Source organism: Phyllobates terribilis, unplaced genomic scaffold, assembly GCF_046119375.1.
Source record: "Phyllobates terribilis strain yellow unplaced genomic scaffold, ASM4611937v1 Scaffold_11__3_contigs__length_659146591, whole genome shotgun sequence".
NCBI lineage: Eukaryota > Metazoa > Chordata > Amphibia > Anura > Dendrobatidae > Phyllobates > Phyllobates terribilis.
The window spans coordinates 340812384-340833447 of NW_027362771.1; the positions used below are offsets into that span (position 1 = coordinate 340812384).

General features: G+C 42.1%; 1 protein-coding gene across 1 annotated transcript in view; it reads left to right on the top strand.

Annotated features, from left to right (window-relative positions):
• CSPG4 (chondroitin sulfate proteoglycan 4) overlaps positions 1-21064 on the top strand; it is a 229001-nt gene that overhangs the window by 174473 nt on the left and 33464 nt on the right. The window contains exons 4-5 of the mRNA XM_073652795.1: positions 8938-9402; positions 9858-10034. Coding sequence (XP_073508896.1) covers positions 8938-9402; positions 9858-10034 — 642 coding nt within the window. The remainder of the gene's footprint in view (positions 1-8937; positions 9403-9857; positions 10035-21064) is intronic.

The window sequence follows — 21064 nt, forward strand, 5'->3', positions numbered from 1 at the left end:
GTCCACCTGTTATTTGAGTATTGACCACAGGTTCCAAAAGGTATTGAGATCTGGGGAGTTTCCTGGCCATAGACCCAAAAAGTCAATATTGTGCTCAAGCTACGAAGTCTCACTTTTGCCTTGTGGCAAGTTGCTCCAGCATGCTAGGAAAAGCATTGTTCATGCCAAAAGTACTCCTTAATTTTTGGGACAAGTTGTTCTTGAAGGACGTTTATATACCATTCTTTATTATTATTATTATTATTATTATTATTTATAGCGCCATTTATTCCATGGCGCTTTACATGTGAAAAAGGGGTATGCATAGCAAAAACAATTGCAATAATCTTGAACAAAATGTGATGGCAACTGGTACAGGAGGAGCGAGGACCCTGCCCACGAGGGCTCACAATCTACAAAGGATGGGTGAGGATACAGTAGGTGAGGGTAGGGCTGGTCATGGAGCGGTATGGTGGAGCGATGGTTAATGCAGGTTGTAGGCTTGTCGGAAGAGGTGGGTCTTCAGGTTCCTTTTGAAGATTTCCACTGTAGGCGAGAGTCTGATATGTTGGGGTAGAGAGTTCCAGAGAAGGGGGGATGCATGGGAGAAATCTTGTATGCGATTGTGGGAGGAGGAGATAAGAGGGGAGTAGAGAAGGAGATCTTGTGAGTATCAGAGGTTGCGTGCAGGTAAGTACCGGGAGACTAGGTCACAGATATATGGAGGAGACAGGTTGTGAATGGCTTTGTATGTCATGGTTAGGATTTTGAACTGGAGTCTCTGGGCAATGGGGAGCCCGTGTAGAGATTGACAGAGAGGAGAGGCCAGGGAATAGCGGGGGGACAGGTGAATTAGTCGGGCAGCAGAGTTTAGGATAGATTGGAGAGGTGCAAGAGTATTGTAAGGGAGGCCACAGAGCAGGAGGTTGCAGTAGTCAAGGCGGGAGATGATGAGGGTGTGCACTAGTGTTTTTGCAGATTCATGGTTGAGGAATGTGCAGATCCGGGAGATATTTTTAAGTTGTAGTCGGCAGGAAGTGGAAAGGGCTTGGATATGTGGTTTGAAGGAGAGTTCAGAGTCCAGGGTTACCCCAAGGCAGCGAACTTGAGGGACTGGGGAGAGTGGACAGCCATTGACGTTGATAGATAGGTCAGTTGGGGGGGTTGAATGAAATAGCGGAAAGATGATGAATTCTGTTTTGTCCATGTTAAGTTTTAGAAATCTAGCAGAGAAGAAGGATGAAATAGCGGACAGACATTGTGGGATTTTGGTTAGTAGGGAGGAGATATTGGGACCAGAGAGGTAGATCTGTGTGTCGTCGGCATAGAGGTGATAATGAAAACATTGGGACTCTATGAGCTGTCCCAGGCCTAAGGTGTAGATGGAGAAGAGTAGGGGTCCTAGAACTGAACGTTGGGGGACACCGACAGATAGGGGGTGAGATGAGGAGGTGGTGTGTGAGTGGGAGACACTGAATGTCTGGTCTGTCAGGTATGAGGAGATCCAGGATAGGGCCAAATCTGTGATGCCGATAGATGAGAGAGTCTGTAGTAAGAGGGAATGGTCCACTGTGTCGAAGGCAGATGACAAGTCCAGGAGGAGGAGGACAGAGTAGTGTCACTTGGATTTGGAGGTTAGTAGGTCTTTGGTGACTTTAGTCAGTGAAGTTTCAGTAGAATAGTGCGGTCGGAAACCAGATTGTAGGCGGTTGAAGCCGGACGAGAGGTGGGAGGACAATTCAGAATGGACGTGTTGTTCCAGTAGTTTTGAGGCATAGGGGAGAAGTGATATGGGGTGATAGCTAGTCAGAGAGGATGAGTCAAGGGAGGGCTTTTTGAAGATGGGTGTGATCGAGGCATGTTTGAAGCATGAGGGGAAGACACCAGTTGTTAGTGACAGGTTGAAAAGGTGGGCTAGGGTTGGGATGAAGATAGTGGAAAGGTATGGGATGAGGTGGGATGGGATTTGATCAAGTTCACAGGTGGTGAGGTGTGATTTGGAGAGTAAAGAGAAAAGGTAATCTTCCGTAATGGTGGAGAAGGTGGTTATGGAGGAGGATTGAGTAGGTGTGGGGAGGGGCTGTGGGGACTTTAGGCAAAAGCTTTGTATGATGGTGTCAATCTTCTGCTTTAAGAATGAGGCAAAGTCTTCGGCTGACATAAGAGGAGAGGGAGGAGGCACTGGGGGATGGAGGAGAGAATTGAAGGTGTTGAATAGCTGTTTAGGGTTGTGAGACAGGGAGGATATGAGAGATGAGAAGTATGTGTGTTTTGCTGCAGTGAGTGTGGACTTGAAGGTAGTGAGGGACTGTTTGAATGCGATGAAGTGCTCATTGGAGTTGGATCTTTTCCATCTACGCTCAGCAACCCTGGAGGCTTGTCGCAGTTCTTTAGTTAGACTGGTGTGCCAGGGTTGTCTGTTGATTGTGCGAGCTTTGGTATGTGTGAGGGGGGTGACCGAATTGAGAGCTGCAGCTGTTGTGGTGTTGTATAAAGTGGCAGCAACATCTGCATCATGTGAGAACCTAATGACTGTAAGAAGGAGAAGGGATTCAGAGAGTGAGTGTAGGCCAAGGTGTTTAAGATTTCTGCGAGGGTGTGCAAGTTTGTTGAGTGGGGATTGGTGCCCTGGAGAGGAGAGGATAGAGAATGTAAGTAGGTTGTGGTCAGAAAGAGGGAGAGGTGAGTTAGAGAGGTTAGATGGGGAACAGAGGCGGTTGAAGATGAGGTCCAGTGTGTGGCCATCTTTGTGTGTGGCTGCGGAAGACCACTGATTAAAGCCGAAGGCAGAAGCGAGGGATAGAAGCTTAGAGACAGCTGAGACGGAAGTGTCAATGGGGATGTTGAAGTCACCCATGAGGATATTGGGGATGTCAATGGAAAGGAAATGAAGTAGCCAGGTGGTGAAGTGGTCAAAGAAGGTGGTGGTTGATCCAGGGGAGTGGGAAATGACAGCCAGTTGGAGGTTGGATGGGTAGTAGATGCGCACACAGTGCACCTCAAAAGAGTGGAGATTAATGAAGGGCGGCAGTGGGATTTGGGTGAAGGAGCAGTTATCTGATAGGAGGAAACCTATTCAACCACCATGCTTGCCGGTAGGGCGGGGGGTGTGGGAAAGGTGAAATCCCCCATACAAAAGTGCAGCAGGAGAGGCAGTGTCGGAAGGGGTGAGCCAGGATTCAGTGATGCAGAGGAAGGAGAGCTTGTTAGTGATGAAGAGATCATGGATGTAAGAAAGTTTGTTGCAGACGGAGCGAGCGTTCCATAGAGCTCCTGTTAGAGGGACTGGGGAAGTGGGGCCGAGGGGATGGGTATAAGGTTAGAAGAGTTACGAGAGTTTGAGATAGATCGTGGGTAGGAGGTGGAAGTGATTGTAGGGATATGGTGAGGAGGGCCAGGATTTGGAGAGATGTCGCTGGCAGTGAGGAGGAGCAGAGAATGTGTTAGTAGGTGGGAGCAGGAGAGGGCATGAGGTGGCTGTCTGTGTTTGGAGACAAAGGATAGAATGTTAAGGAATAGTTCTGAGGAGGAGGTGAGATGAATGGGGAGGATGGAGGGAGAGATGAAGAGTTCATTACTAGGTGTAAGGATTAGGGGTGGTTGTAAAAAGTGAAGGATTAAGGGGGTGAGAGTGAAAACAAACACAAACATTGTTTACTGTGACTTAGTATCCAGTTACCTTCAGTTCCCTTCAGGTTCAATTCAGGTATAATTCATATTTCTCACACTTAAGCAATGGACACATTTAAGGTGATGAACATACTCCTAGTTTACAATATATTTGTAACAGAATGCATTCAGCTGTGAACCAGAGGGGAGTGGTCTGTGCTCATCTTGATCAGCTGATTAAGGCTGAAACAGATGTTGAATAGTCAAAGGCTGACTAAACAAGGTCATAAATGAAAGTGGGGGTAGCTGGTGTTACTTGAAAAACATACCATTAGTATATAGGGGCAGAGAGGCAGAGAGAAATCTGCATGGAAATCAGGATGGGAAAGCTGAGTCACGTACCTGTAAGAGGAATGGATAAACAGATGCTGATTGGAGTGCGATGGTGGCAGGTAACAAAGTACAGTCTGCATGCATCATATTATTCAGGATTAATTCATATTTTTCACACTTAAGGTGATGGACACAGACTAAAGTCTAACAGGCTCCTAGTTCACAATATATTTGTAACAGAAAGCAAATTATTAATGGCAATGTTCTTAGGCAAAATTATGAGTGAGCCCACTCCTTTGGATGAAAAGCAACCCCACACGTGAATGGGCTCAGGATGCTTTATTGTTGGCATGACATAGGACTCAAGGTAGTGATCACCTTTATCCCAGTCCTTTAAAGTCCACTCCCATTACTTCCTGCAAAGATATTTTCTCTGAAGAAGCTCCCTTAAGACTGTTGGGTCATCTGGGAGAGTGATTGCTCGGAGAAGAAAAGGCGAGGACTACTATGAGTCTTGTGTCATGCTAACAGTAAAGTATTCGGAGACCATTCGTGTGAGATTCCTTTTCATCCAAGGGAGTGGGATCATTAACAATTTTGCCTAAGAACACTGCCATTAATAAAGTATGGTATCTAAACATCCTCCAACAGCAACTTCTCCCAACAATCCAGGAGCTATTTGATAATGAACAATACTTTTCCCAGCATGATGGAGCACCATCTCATAATGCAAAAGTGATAACTATGTAGGTTGCTGAACAAAATATTGACATTTTGGGTCCAGGAAACTCCCCTAGAATATAAGTACTAATTGGAACCTGTGGTCAATCATCAAAACATGGGTGGACAAACAAAACTGCAAAAATTATAATAAACTCCAAGCTACGATTAGGCAAGAATAGGATGTCATCAGTCAGGATTAGGCCCAGAAGCTGATATCCAGCTGCCAGGGTGAAGTGCAGAATTCTTGAAAAATAAGGGTCATCACTGTAAAGATTGAGCCTTTACATAAACTTGATGTATTTATCAATAAAAGTATGAAAACGTATTAAATGGTTCTAATTGTACGTCAGTAACCATATAAACGTCTGAAAAAAAGATCTAAAAATACTGGAACTACAAACTGTGTGAAAACCAAAATTTATGTCAGTATCAAAACTTTGTTACATCTTGGTACAACTCTAAATATAACAGAAATAATTCTATAAGTCACACAGGCTTTCTTTCTTTTGCAGTTATTGATTTAAAGAAAAGTTCCACTTCAGTCCTTTATAAAAAGAAATATAAATCTTTTCAGCTCCTTGAGCTAAAATACCATAATAATGTACTGATTAGATGCTTAAAATAGGCAAAGGGAGAATTTGCTGTACATTTTATGAATTGTTAAGCCCCTCAGAGTATGGATTTTCACTTGAATCCAAATATATTGCTATCTCCTTGGAAACTAGCAAATAATCATTTAGAAATATGATACTTCACATTTCTGTATACTTACTTATTGGAAATGATTACTACCTCTATAACGGTTGTCATCTTTAAGCAATAGAATGGTTCAGGATAATTGATATTATATAATGGCAAAACTACTACCCTAGAAACTACTAAGGGGCCTCAAGGCTGATGGACCTCTTTAGGTCCCATACCATTGTGAAGATGCTTTAATATGGGATATATGACACTACTCTATGTCTTTTAGTGGTGAAATAACTATATTTCTGTTTATTTTCAATAAGGTCAGGCCCAGTGCCTGTTCGCAGAATACAGGCCTCTTTTTCTCTATTACCACCTATAGGGCAACAATAATGACCTCCACATGTAGAGGAAGCTCAACAGTAACATAGTATTTGTAAATTGCTGAGTATACCAATAGAGCTTCACTTTAAATTGAACCTGTCACCGTAATATACTACTTAAGGGGACATGTCTGCTCTAATGTAAGCCTCCAAAAATTGTGCTATTTGGCTAATTGAGACTAATAAAGAATACAGTGGACTCATAGTTTTGAGTCCTCTGTTTGCATGAAGGGAGCACCAATGACAATCTGTATTTACTGTGCTGCAGCAATGATATCATATCGACACATGTGATTGCTGCAGGCAATCGCTGGCCTCAGTACTGTGACTGTGTGACAGATTTCAGACTTCTGCAGTCACATATGAAGACGGCACATCATAACTTCAGCACAGGAAACAAAAGCCTATAGGGAGCATCAGAAATTAGCTCTGTATCTAACAAGTAGGAAATGCTTTTTTATTTTATGTAATTTCCCTGTTTTTTTGTTAATCCTAGAGAACCCATTTAAACATTTTTTAGAATATTGGTAATTTTTTGAAATTTCCATATCACTATCTATATTTACTTCACTAATGAGTCTCACATTATGCTGACACTTCCTGTTAGGTAGAAATAATTTTTTAGTAGTTATCTCAGTATCATCAAAGGCAGGACTATAATTAAATACCGTATATACTCGAGTATAAGCCCAACAGAGTATAAGCCGAGGCACTTAATTTTACCACAAAAAACTGGGAAAACGTATTGACTCGAGTATAAGCCTAGGGTGGGAAATGCAGTAGCTACTGGTAAATTTCCTCATGCTGGTAAGTATTGCCCACTCATCCCCAATCCTGGTATGCATGGCCCCCTCATCCCCAATCCTGGTATGCGTGGCCCCATCATCCCCAATCCTGCTATGCATGGCCCCATCATCCCCAATCCTGATATGCATGGCACCCCTAATCCCCAATCCTGGTATGCATGGCCCCATCATCCCCAATCCTGGTATGCATGGCTCCCCTTAACCCAATCCTGGTATGCATGACCTCATCATCCCCAATCCTGGTATGAATGGCACACCTCATCCCCAATCCTGGTATGCATGGGCCCATCATCCCCAGTCCTGGTATGCATGGCACCCCTCATCCGCTATCTTGGTATGCATGGCCCCATCATCCCAATCCTGATATGCATGGCCCCCTTATCCTCAATCCTGGTATGTATGGCACCCCTCATCCCCAATCCAATCCTGGTATGTATGGCACCCCTAATCCCCAATCCTGGTATGCATGGCGCCATCATCCCCAATCCTGGTATGCATGGCTCCCCTCAACCCCATCCTGGTATGCATGACCTCATCATCCCCAATCCTGGCATGAATGGCACCCCTCGTCCCCAATCCTGGTATGCATGGCCCCATCATCCCCCATCCTGGTATGCATGGCACCCCTCATCCCCAAACCTGGTATGCAGGGCCCCCTCATCCCCAATCCTGGTATGCATGGCCACCTCCTCCCCAATCCTGGTATGCATCGCCCCCTCATCATCAATCCTTGTATGTATGGCACCCCTCATCCCCAATCCAATCCTGGTATGCATGGCCCCCTCATCCCCAATCCTGATATGCATGGCCCCCTCAGACCCAATTCTGGTATAAATGGCCCCCTCATCCCAATCCTGTTATGTATGGCCCCCCTATCCTGGTTTGCATGGCCCCCCATCACTGCACACATTAATAAAAATAAACAGTCATACTCACCTTCCTCCCCTCTGCTCCAGCACTGCTCCTGTTCTGCCAGCAGCAGCTCGCCTCCGCATCTGAGCAGCGCATGACATCACTGCCATGCGCTCTCAGACGCCGAGGTGAGCTGCGGGGATATTCACTCCTCTCCACGCCGGGACTATGTGCTTGAAGAAGAGTGAATATCCCTGTTCTTTAATGGCGTGCGCACAGTGTCAGCAGGGCCGCAGCTCCCGATGCGGCTCAGCTGTCTTGTGTGCCCGCTACTAGAGAGAATGCATATTTACCCTTCTCCACTCCCATGGGCGTGGAGAAGAATAAATATGCATTCTCTTTAGTAGTGGGCACAGAGGATCACTGAGCCGCAGCGGCAGCTGCAGCACTGCTAACACTGTGCACATGCTATTAAAGAACTGAATATTCACCCTTCTCCACTCCCATGGTCGTGGAGAAGGGTGAATATTAATTTCCCTTTAGCAGCGGGCACAAGTGGTAGCTTCAGCAGCCGGTTACTGAGTGTGCCCCGCTCCTCCACGGCCGTAACCTCCCCTCCCCCCACCACTACCCACCACCAGACTATGTATATACTCGAGTATATACCCGAGCATAAACCGAGGGGGGCTTTTTCAGCCTAAAAAATGGGCTAAAAAAGTTGGCTTATACTCGAGTATATACGGTATATCATCTGTATATTGATAACACAATGATGGTCATGCAACATGGTAGCTGGTTCAGAACCAGGCGGTCAGCGAAGGGACAAAATTGTAAGGCAGGAGTAGTCAAAAAATCAAGCAGAAGCCAAAATCAGGATTGTCCACTCGAAATACAAGCAAGATACACAGAAGTTCAATGAAGCTAGTCAAGTTATAACTGGAAGTGGACAACAGGATTTCAGGAGCTTAAATAGGTTGCAATCCCCTCCATCTTCCCAGGCCACACAGAAGGGAGCAACCACTGGCATAATTTAACTCTAGATCTCTCAACCAGGATGGAATTACTGGTCCCACATGACACAGAACTAAATTTGTCACCTGCAATGACAGTGCGGTGCCACCTGGCAACAGGAGCAGAGACAGGAAAGGCAGGCACCGATACAGATGTCACAGTTCACAGTTCACCTCATCCCTCTTCCTGCATACTAAATGCCTAAAACACTGCTATAAAAGTCCATGATATTCAGACTACAGGTTCCTAAGGTTAATGTAGTGGATGTAAAGCATGACTCCAAATACTGTTGACAGAAGGAGTGATCTCTCTCTCTCTCATGTGCAGAAAATAGAAAAACATTATCATCACAAAATAAAAAAAAACAGATTAGGAAAATGAATGTACATCAGTATGTGGTTCTAATTAGTAAAAAATATCAGTCCTACATTTCCTTTAAACTGTATAGAAACTGTGATGCTTATCGTTATACTATTTTGGAAGCTGAAAGCAATTTTGGAACTTTACTTATAAGATTATGCACTGACGAGTCATAATTTATCTTGTGTCATCAGGTCTCTGCAGAGGGTATATTCCCAAATAAAATTGCATACAGTCTGATGGGTTCTCCATATTTTGGACACTTGGTTTCTGTTAGTGGAGAACTATCTTCTGATGGATCACCAAGTTTGGACTTTGTATATACCTTTACTCAGGAGGATATTAACAAGGGAAGGATCTTGTATTTGCACTCGTCCACAGACATGCTGCCTGACCAGATGATGCTAGAAGTGTCTGCAGGTGGAACAACTCAAGAGATAGTGGTTCCTCTTGAAATATTATCTGTTAACATACCATTGGAAGCTAATGAACTGAAGATGGTAGCGGGTGGAACAACTGCCCTATCTAACAGCATTCTCCAAGTCCCCAATGACTATTACTTGGGTCTCAACTTAGATGTTATAATACTTGAAGCTCCAAAAAATGGTCGTATTATCAATCAAGAGAAAAATAATTTACGAGACTTCAATTGGAATGAGGTATGGATCGCATTTACATTTTTTATCACTTGTATTAAGATTATACTACTCACATTAAAGGGAGTTGCAGATCTTTCTACTCATGTTTGTAGGGAATTCCAGTTTGTACATAGTCAAGGAGATTTTAAAAGCGTATTTAATGGTTGTGGACCATTCTTGTAAGACTTGTCATCATATAAAGAATTTGAGTATCCCAAGGCACTTCTGGAATGAGCACAATGACGGCCCCAGATGTTTGACATTTCAAAGTATTGAAATGTTTTGTAATTAAAAGCAGCTTGGACAAAGAAAGTCTTGAAAACTGGATCCTAATGATTAGAATGATTCTGTATTAATCACTAGGATTACATAATAAAAACATATTTAGTCTGCCTATAGATGAGATTTTTTGATTCATTTATATGATGTCCATTCAATGATTCTATACTAATATGATTTTGAACATTTCTCTCCAGCTGGACCAAGGGCGAGTATTTTATGAACATGATAGCAGCAAGACCGGAAATGACAGTTTCACTGTTATGGTTAATGCTTCAGATGTGAACCACCATAGCCGGCCGGTAACAATCAGTGTCATTGTCCAGGCTGTAAATTATGAGAAGCCACATGTGGTCACCAACAATGGCCTTCAGGTAAGTTTAGGCAACTTTGATAACTGTGCTCTTGGCCTTGCAGGTGGCTGATCACTATTCACTATTATTTAGTAAGGGCATAATCAGTATTGTCTGTGTGCTGTGCATTTTATCTATGGGACTAATTACATGTAGGTCTTTTTTCGGAACAATAGTCTGCAAAATAAAAGGAGCTATGCCTGGTCTGTTTTGTGGACAGAACTCAAGCGAATGGGTCTGCAATAAAGATGGATAGCACACTGATGGCATTATTGTGCCATTTGTTTTTCACGGATTGGTTGCTTGTAGACACTTGGAAAACATCCATTTTTATTTTGCACACAAGAAAAACAAATGGTAAATCGACACAAAATTCACAAATCAATGAAAAACTAACCACCTCACAGATGGAAAAAAATGTAAGATTTTTTTGCTGATGCCTTTAACTTTGACAAAGTCCAGGGATTCCCTTCTACCTTGAGCACATACGTTTCTCCCTACTCATTGACCTGACCTCTAGCTTCTGGAGCATGTGCAGACACGCATGATTGTAGGATGGCCGTGGTGAGATGGATGTCCCAACACAGCCCCATAGTGATCAAGGTTTAGGGGGGCTCAATTAGAAAGAGTAAGCAAATCCTTAGGTGCATGGTTTTTTTTCAATACTGTCATACAAATAACAAAATAAAATAAGTGGTACAAATCGTTTGCACCTTACATCTAACACATGTAACAAGACTTTTCTGATAAATCTGAACTACTTCTGGTTCCTGTTTAACTTTTTACTCATCTGTGATGAACATTTCCCTCACAGGTCGTTTACGGGTGTATAGCAAAGCATGCCTCCTAAAATAGCTCTAAAATAAACCCTTGTAAAAAATAAAGTTACTTGTTGCAGGGTTAAATAAAACGACCACAATATTGGATAAGATTTACTTGTTTCTTTGGAGTCTATGAGGCTATATTATAGATGTATTAAACAAGCAACAATGAAAAAAGTATTCGTTTGCTGCTGGTTTTCTACCTTTCACATGCAAATTGTGAACTTCACCATATCCGCATCAGTATTTAGTACTGCGGCATTTCCGCTGCATGAGGTCTGCTGCCGAAATGTCCTATGGAAACTTACAACTAATATTCAATCTTAACCCCCCGTGTGTGAATGAATGATACGAAAATATATCACTGAGCCATGATTGATCCACAACTGGGAGAACTAAATTGACTATTCCTGTAATACAGGCATGTATCCACTAGGTGTCCTCATTGCTCCTTATTATAGAATCTTCTACTATGTCTGCACCATTTCACTAGTCACAATGATATCCAGTTTGCCCATAGCAACAAGACCAGCTGACAGGTTCACAGCACAATTATTGGTAGCCGGCGTGTAACACTCATATACATTAGGAGATTGAGTATCAGCAGTTGCAATCTCAAAGAAAGGAGCAAGGTTTGTTTGTACACGATTTTGTGGGGGAAATCCTTCCAATAGCAGTTTCATAATTCATCAAAAACTGCTACAGTATTTCTTCTAGTAAGCAGAACTGGAGCATTAGAGATCAGTGAATATATATACAGTACAGACCAAAAGTTTGGACACACCTTCTCATCTAAAGATTTTTCTGTATTTTCATGACTATGAAAGTTGTACATTCACACTGAAGGCATCAAAACTATGAATTAACACATGTGGAATTATATACTTAACAAAAAAGTGTGAAACAACTCAAAATGGGTCTTATATTCTAGGTTCTTCAAAGTAGCCACCTTTTGCTTTGATGACTGCTTTGCACACTCTTGGCATTCTCTTGATGAACTTCAAGAACTAGTCACCGGAAATGGTTTTCACTTCACAGGTGTGCCCTGTCAGGTTTAATAAGTGGGATTTCTTGCCTTATAAATGGGGTTGGGACCATCAGTTGTGTTGTGCAGAAGTCTGGTGGATACACAGCTGATAGTCCTACTGAATAGACTGTTAGAATTGGAATTATGGCAAGAAAAAAGCAGCTAAGTAAAGAAAAACGAGTGGCCATCATTACTTTAAGAAATGAAGGTCAGTAAGTGTGAAAAATTGGGAAAACTTTGAAAGTGTCCCCAAGTGCAGTTGCAAAAACCATCAAGCGCTACAAAGAAACTGGCTCATATGAGGACCGCCCCAGGAAAGGAAGACCAAGAGTCACCTCTGCTTCTGAGGATAAGTTTATCCGAGTCACCAGCCTCAGAAATCGCAGGTTAACAGCAGCTCAGATTAGAGACCAGGTCAATGCCACACAGAGTTCTAGCAGCAGACACATCTCTACAACAACTGTTAAGAGGAGACTTTGTGCAGCAGGCCTTCATGGTAAAATAGCTGCTAGGAAACCACTGCTAAGGACAAGCAACAAGCAGAAGAGACTTGTTTGGGCTAAAGAACACAAGGAATGGACATTAGACCAGTGGAAATCTGTGCTTTGGTCTGATGAATCCAAATTTGAGATCTTTGGTTCCAACCACCGTGTCTTTGTGCGACGCAGAAAAGGTGAACGGATGGACTCTACATGCCTGGTTCCCACCGTGAAGCATGGAGGAGGAGGTGTGATGGTGTGGGGGTGCTTTACTGGTGACACTGTTGGGGATTTATTCAAAATTGAAGGCATACTGAACTAGCATGGCTACAACAGCATCTTGCAGTGGCATGCTATTCCATCCGGTTTGCGTTTAGTTGGACCATCATTTATTTTTCAACAGGACAATGACCCCAAACACACCTCCAGGCTGTGTAAGGGCTATTTGACCAAGAAGGAGAGTGATGGGGTGCTACGCCAGATGACCTGGCCTCCACAGTCACCAGACCTGAACCCAATCGAGATGGTTTGGGGTGAGCTGGACGGCAGAGTGAAGGCAAAAGGGCCAACAAGTGTTAAGCATCTCTGGGAACTCCTTCAAGATTGTTGGAAGACCATTTCCGGTGACTACCTCTTGAAGCTCATCAAGAGAATGCCAAGAGTGTGCAAAGCAGTCATCAAAGCAAAAGGTGGCTACTTTGAAGAACCTAGAATCTAATACATATTTTCAGTTGTTTCACACTTTTTTGTTAAGTATATTCCACATGTGTTAATTCATAGTTTTGATGCCTTTAGTGTGAATGTACAATTTTCAAAGTCAAGAAAATACAGAAAAATCTTTAAATGAGGTGTGTCCAAACTTTTGGTCTGTACTGTATATATTTTTGGCATGAAATCGATGAGGTTATTTATGGTTCTCTGAGGAATGTTCTGCCATGCTGAACGCACTCAGGCACGGAAATCATCAAGATCCGCTGCTGGCATTTGTCTTTACAATTGCTGACCAATGACGGCCCAGATGCAAGACAACCTCAGAGATGCTGCAGGCCATGACAGCACGATTAGGCCACTCAGTCACACAAGCAGCATACCATTTGGCATTTTCATGTTGAAAAACGTCTCTTGTGACACTTTGGAAAGATGGCCGTACCAGTGGTTCCTTGATTGATCAATTCTGTACTGTAAGTGAAATTGGACGTCACGTACCAAGCCTTAGGCGTCAAACAGTGTCAACACAAACAGTCACAAGGTGTTTTACAACATTGGGCTTTGAGCCAGACATCCAACTACAGGTTTTTCCTTGACCTCCCCACCGCTCTCAAAGGCTGTCATGGTGCAGAGCAAGAGGGCAATGGAGGCTGGAATGGAGGTTTATCTTGTTCATCGATGAGTTCCACTTTTGTCTTGATGCAATTATAAAAAGAGATTGGTTTAGAGACCTCGTGGATAACGCCTTTAAGAGGCCTTCACAAGGGAAGAGGGAACGTCACGCCAGTCCTACTCTCAGAATTATGGTGTGGTAGTATATATTAAAGAGGTTGTCCAGTACCCTGATTCAGTTACTAGCTTTGCCATAAATGCTTAAAGGGAATCTGTCACCACATTTGACCTATCTAAACTATTAATATGGGCATACAGGTTATAGACTGTGAGGAGAGTGATACCTCTATGTCTTATATCACATGCCTTTTGATTTATAAATCATCTTTTATCACTTTATATAAATGATCTGTTCCGGGCTCTGGAGCGGACACTGTCTGGAAGATAACTCTGCCTCCAGAGATTATTATACATAAAGGAGGAGTTACCAGTGTGATGTGTGATGGTTACCAGTGTTACCAGTGTGATGTGTGATGGCCGCTCTCTGCTCTCCTGATCTCACTGCAGAGCTGTGTGTGATTATACCTGACACATCTGCAGGTTCCTCTCAGCTCCATCTCACAGGGAGACAGGGTTGCAATATTATTCACCAAGTCCAAGAAAATTCTAAACACTAGACACTGTGAAAATATCACTATACACTTAATCCCATGTGGTTATTCATTTCAAACCCATCGGATAGCAGAGACTCTAGTTTAAATAAAAAATTAATATTTTTATTTGTTATTCATATTAAAAAAACAAAAACAAGAAAATAGAGAAATGACAGGGGACATCCAGGAAAGAGAGATGCAATATACAGTACAGACCAAAAGTTTGGACACACCTTCTCATTTAAAGATCTTTCTGTATTTTCATGACTATGAAAATTGTACATTCACACTGAAGGCATCAAAACTATGAATTAACACGTGGAATTATATACTTAACAAAAAGGTGTGAAACAACTGAAAATATGTCTTATATTCTAGGTTCTTCAAAGTAGCCACCTTTTGCTTTGATGACTGCTTTGCACACTCTTGGCATTCTCTTGATGAGCTTCAAGAGGTAGTCACCGGAAATGGTTTTCACTTCACAGGTGTGCCCTGTCAGGTTTAATAAGTGGGATTTCTTGCCTTATAAATGGGGTCTGGACCATCAGTTGTGTTGTGCAGAAGTCAGGTGGATACACAGCTGATAGTCCTACTGAATAGACTGTTAGAATTTGTATTATGGCAAGAAAAAAGCAGCTAAGTAAAGAAAAACGAGTGGCCATCATTACTATAAGAAATGAAGGTCAGTCAGTGCGAAAAATTGGGAATGCTTTGAAAGTGTCCCCAAGTGCAGTTGCAAAAACCATCAAGCGCTACAAAGAAACTGGCTCACATGAGGACCGCCCCACGAAAGGAAGACCAAGAGTCACCTCTGCTTCTGAGGATAAGTTTATCCGAGTCACCAGCCTCAGAAATCGCAGGTTAACAGCAGCTCAGATTAGAGACCAGGTCAATGCCACACAGAGTTCTAACAGCAGACACATCTCTTCAACAACTGTTAAGAGGAGACTTTGTGCAGCAGGCCTTCATGGTAAAATAGCTGCTAGGAAACCACTGCTAAGGACAGGCAACAAGCAGAAGAGACTTGTTTGGGCTAAAGAACACAAGGAATGGACATTAGACCTATGGAAATCTGTGCTTTGGTCTGATGAGTCCAAATTTGAGATCTTTGGTTTCAACCACCGTGTCTTTGTGCGACGCAGAAAAGGTGAACGGATGGACTCTAGATGCCTGGTTCCCACCGTGAAGCATGGAGGAGGAGGTGTGATGGTGTGGGGGTGCTTTGCTGGTGACACTGTTGGGGATTTATTCAAAATTGAAGGCATACTGAACCAGCATGGCTACCACAGCATCTTGCAGCGGCATGCTATTCCATCCGGTTTGCGTTTAGTTGGACCATCATTTATTTTTCAACAGGACAATGACCCCAAACACACCTCCAGGCTGTGTAAGGGCTATTTGACCAAGAACGAGAGTGATGGGGTGCTACGCCAGATGACCTGGCCTCCACAGTCACCAGACCTGAACCCAATCGAGATGGTTTGGGGTGAGCTGGACCGCAGAGTGAAGGCAAAAGGGCCAACAAGTGCTAAGCATCTCTGGGAACTCCTTCAAGATTGTTGGAAGACCATTTCCGGTGACTACCTCTTGAAGATCGTCAAGAGAATGCCAAGAGTGTGCAAAGCAGTCATCAAAGCAAAAGGTGGCTACTTTGAAGAACCTAGAATATAATACATATTTTCAGTTGTTTCACTCTTTTTTGTTAAGTATATAATTCCACATGTGTTAATTCATAGTTCTGATGCCTTCAGTGTGAATGTACAATTTTCATAGTCATGAAAATACTGAAAAATCTTTAAATGAGGTGTGTCCAAACTTTTGGTCTGTACTGTATAGCTAGGTCATATCACATTCAGCATGATTATATAGCAAAAAACTAAACCACCTTGTTCACATGATGTATATTTAGACCAGTACTATAGACATATGTAAACAGATTTGACAAAGTGCAAATTGTGCAATACTCAGTCGATCAATGTAATAATGAAATAAAATAGAGTATGGGGAATCAGACATTTGAATCAATGATCATAAAGTGCTAAGTGCTTATATTTAGAAAGAAAATGCCTGCATTGCCCCATTCCATTAATTAGACCGAAAACAACTGTTTACAAATATGCCAAGTGCCATGGGATAGTTAATATGCCTATTGAAAATTGCTACAAACTGACCACATTAACAGCATTTACCTCTCAGAACCCAGACGCCGTTTCGCTGTTAAGCTTCTTCCGGGGGTGTGAAACAGCGTAGGGGTTCTGAGAGGTAAATGCTGTTAACATGGGAAAAGGTCATTTATATCAAGAGATAAAAGATGATTTCTCAACTACAAGGCATCTAGTATGAAACATACACAGGGGACTTTTCTCAGCAGTCTATAACCTGAATGCCCATATTAATAGTTTAGATAGATTAAATGTGGTGACAGATTCCCTTGAAGGACAATGCCCCTTAAAGAGCACCTGTCAGCAGGATTGTACTCAGTAAACTACATACACTGTCAGGTGGACGATATTACACTGATTAAAATGATACCTTGGTTGATTAAATCCGTCCTGTGGTTCTTGTGTAATCTTTACTTTCAGTTTGGAAATAATGATAAAATAGGTTGCATGTCAATGAAGGCACAGTGAGCTGCCATAAGAGCATATAGATGAATATGTAAGCAGAGCACCAGATGGAGCGCCCCCCACAGGCCAGCCCGGAGCACGAGCATATCATCTCCAAACTGAAAGTAAAGATTACACAAAAACCACAGGATGGATTTCATCAGCCAAGGTATCATTTTAATCAGTGTAATGTCGAACACCTGACAGTGTATGTAGTTTACTGGGCACAACCCTGCTGACAGGTGCGCTTTAATAACCCCATATACCTTTTCTGCCAAGTTTCATGTTGTTTTATGCCTTTTGCTTTACTTCATGTGCCTTGGCACCAGCTCTGTTGTCATAGCAATAATTTCCTCTTCAGCAACTTCTGCGCCCTTCTGACTACATTTCCCATTATTCCTTGTGCTAGGCTGCAAGCCAGCAGTGAGCACAGACCTGTAACGCCACCTAAACTCCTCCTTCTCCTGTCCCAGCATCACAAACAGCATCAGCACAATCTCCTGTATAGGACACTGCAGGGGCTAGAAGTAATTACATAAAGCATCATTACACCACAGCCCTAATAATAAATATTGTCTCCTACTGCCCCTCACTGACATAGATGATGGGATGGATCAATGGATGGGGAGAGATCTGAATGCAAAGAATCTTTGCACTATTAGTATCATGAAGACAACTGCTTAATAAGGCAATGCCACTCACCAAAGACTACTGCTTAACAGGCAATGCCATTCACCAAAGACAACTGCTTAAAAGCAGCAACCCAATTAAATTACTACCAATAACTGAAAGTTTAAAAAAGCATCTAATAGGTAAATGATGGCTGTATCTCAGGTTAAATAATAAAAATAAGGTTGCTAAATAAAACAAAATATAAATAGCAAACTAAGGTGAGAGATGGTAAGTTAATTGCTCTCACCTCATGTGTAATAAAAGTTCAGTGTCGCCATATCATGTAGATATGACGCCTCTGTCACTCCCGCTCTATTCCCCTACCAGCACCGCCTCCTCGTGCTTGACTTACAGCCTCTATGCTGTGTGAGTTCAGGCAAAGGAGATGTCAGTCAAGCAGGATCAGGTGGAGCTGGATGGTGAATAAAGCTTGAGGGACACAGGCTTCAGATCTACCATAGCTCTTTCACCTCTTTTGCATATCAATTGAAACGCTGATTTCTCAGTAATGGAAAAACAGACTGGCCATGTAAAGGTATAGCTGGACTTATCTTTGAAAGAGCTACATGTGCATTTAAATAGTTTGGGGTGTGAAATCCTGATGATAGATTCCCTTTAAAATTCTATTTTTGTATAATGGGTTGTTCACATCTTCACAAGTTTTCCCCTATCCACAAGATGGGAGATAACTTGGTGAACACTGGGAGCCCCAATATTCATGCATTCATGAGACTTTGTTGAAATGTTTGCAATGGGCCTGCATGATTGTCAATCGGACTTCAGGAGGTAGTTGAGCGCTGCACTTGGCCATCTCCATCAGTCCCATAGACAATAAGTGGAGCAGTGCGCACATGTGTAGCCAGTCACTCTTCCATTACAATGAGGCATTTCCAAGGGGAAAATCAGTGGATTCCATCCCAGAGAAATTAAAGTCTTGGCTTCCAGTAAAAGCATGTAGAATAATTCTTGGTTGTATATCATCAGGGGTGGGAAGCGAATGTTTAAAAGCAAAAAGCATTATTTGTGTGGGAATTATAGTACGAGAGCTTGTCTTCTGAACAAGGGCTGTGATCTCTAACTATAAATATCCTCTGACAACAATAGCTGCTAGAGGCGGAAAGCGTAGCTTGTTTGCATGCAGGTTTGATGTACAGGACGCCTGCCTACCTTTTCTATGCTCTGGTAGCTGCCATAAAGTTTAGTCTTATACCGGGAAACATATTATTTTATACCCTTTCATTAAACCAGCTTCTTGCATTGTGTTCCTTGCGAAACCTATTGAACTGTAAGGTAAACCATCACATGATGAGCTACATTTCATAAAAACAGGTTCTGTAACTACTGTGGCCATTACCTGAAAGGACTACATGCTATTGCACAATACCTGGAAATCTGCTTATTTCATGTGAATCTCCAATTAGAAACAACTTTAAGGATTATGGAATATGATTGTTCTCGAATCCCTGCCATTATAAGTAGGAGCAATTCTGACAATGAAGGGCAGTGTAGAGGTTGAAATTTCTTGGTGTTCACCTGACAGCATTTATTCAGTAAATGTGTTACACACACTTACACACTCACCCTATAGAAATAAACGTGTACCCCTGGTAGATGGTTGTCCGCTGAATGGCCAACCCCAAACAAGGTGTACATCTGTAAGGAGCAGGGTTGACAACCGTACAGAAATTCCTGGACAGTCCGGAAAAACAGGACACTTTTTTTCCCCGTCCGTGATTTTTTTGAAGTTGAAAAAAACTAATACAGATTATTTTGATTGCAATTATCATCATTTTACAGTTTATAATGAATGCAGATGATGTCTTCTTATCAGAATTATGGGCTGTAGCCATGGATCACTTATATTCATAATAATTTATTGTGTGTCCATAAAAAATATTGTCTGTCCGTGATTTTTGGATAAGCTGCCCAGAAAAAAAATAGAAAGTCAAATTGGCAACCCTGGTAGGAACTTGGATATACCTGACAGTGTTCACCACTACAGTCCCGTACATTAATGTGTCTGTAAAAAAACTGTATCTGAGTAGTAGGGTCTGTAAGTAAGGTCAGGTTCAGATGGACGTATTTCATGGTCTGCAGCAAAATCACAATGTGTATGAAGGTGTAGATTTAGGTCTTGAGACCTGGGGTCATATTTTTGGGGTTTGTTTTTTTTAGCACAGCCACCATCCATATCAATATTTACATGTATACAATTATACATGACACTACTCAAGCCAGATAGGGTGTGGAAATAGATTTGGGCTGTGGTTTGGATCTTCCCAAACCCTCATATTAAGGATAAACATATATATGCCAGGTTATTTGTTGCATGATGAAACTACTGCTGTGTAACCTGTGATCTATTTGTGCTACTTTGGATTCATGTTAGCTAACTTGGCATGGGTTTAGGTAGGGTCACTTTTGAGACATATTTATGAAATAGAAACTTTTAAAGTCACAAAAAGATGTTTTGTACTCTATAATCAAGATGGTGCGAAAGGTAATCCACAAAAGTAGACCTAAAGCACCACGTCGCTTTTAAGGGTTTGTCCATGACTACAATAATGATGGCCACAGCGCCACACAGTGTATAGTGGTTGTTCTAGGGTACTACAGTTCAGTGAAGTGAATGAAGGCTGAGCTGCAGTACTTGAGAACGGCCACTACATAGTGCACAAAACTGTTGCGTTCCAGTTCAATACACTGTATACTCCTGACTGCCTTGGGACCTACTAATAGCTGAGTGGTGCAGGTGCCAGATGTTGGATCCCCTTGGACCCCACTGATATTGATCAGCTATCTCAAAAATAAATCATCAACATAGTAGTCCTGGACAGTCAGTTTAATATAAAATACATCATAGCTAACAAATATTAATAAATGCAAGTTACATCACATGCATGAGAAATCTCACAGTAAATCTCTACGCATCAGATACTCTTGCCTCAGTGCCTCATATGCAGTGATATTGAAAACTTAGTCTGATAATCCACAAAATACACACATGGCTGAAAATTTGTACTGACATGGTTTTACTGCAATTCAGTGAGGTTTTCAAGCTGATTATTATTGCCAGTGCTTCTTTACAGGTAAGCAGCAGTATTGCTTGGCAAAAAACAGTGAGGGCATATCTATCAATTAGAAGAATAGACTGATTTGCATTAAAAACACATATCACCACAGTTTTGAACCGTACTGGTGGTTGATATGCGCGTTTCTATCTAAAGTGATTTTATACCTCCCAACTTTGAAACACAAGAAAGAGGGACACATTCAGTGGATATAAAAGTCTACACACCACAGGTTTTTGTCATGAAAAAAAATCAACCCAATAAGAATAATTTTAGAACTTTTTCCACCTTTAATGCCACCTGTAATCTGTGCAAATCCAACAGAAACAATCTGAAATCATTTTCAGGGGGAAATAAAACAAATAAAAGAATGTGGTTGTATAAGTGTGAACACTCTCTTAT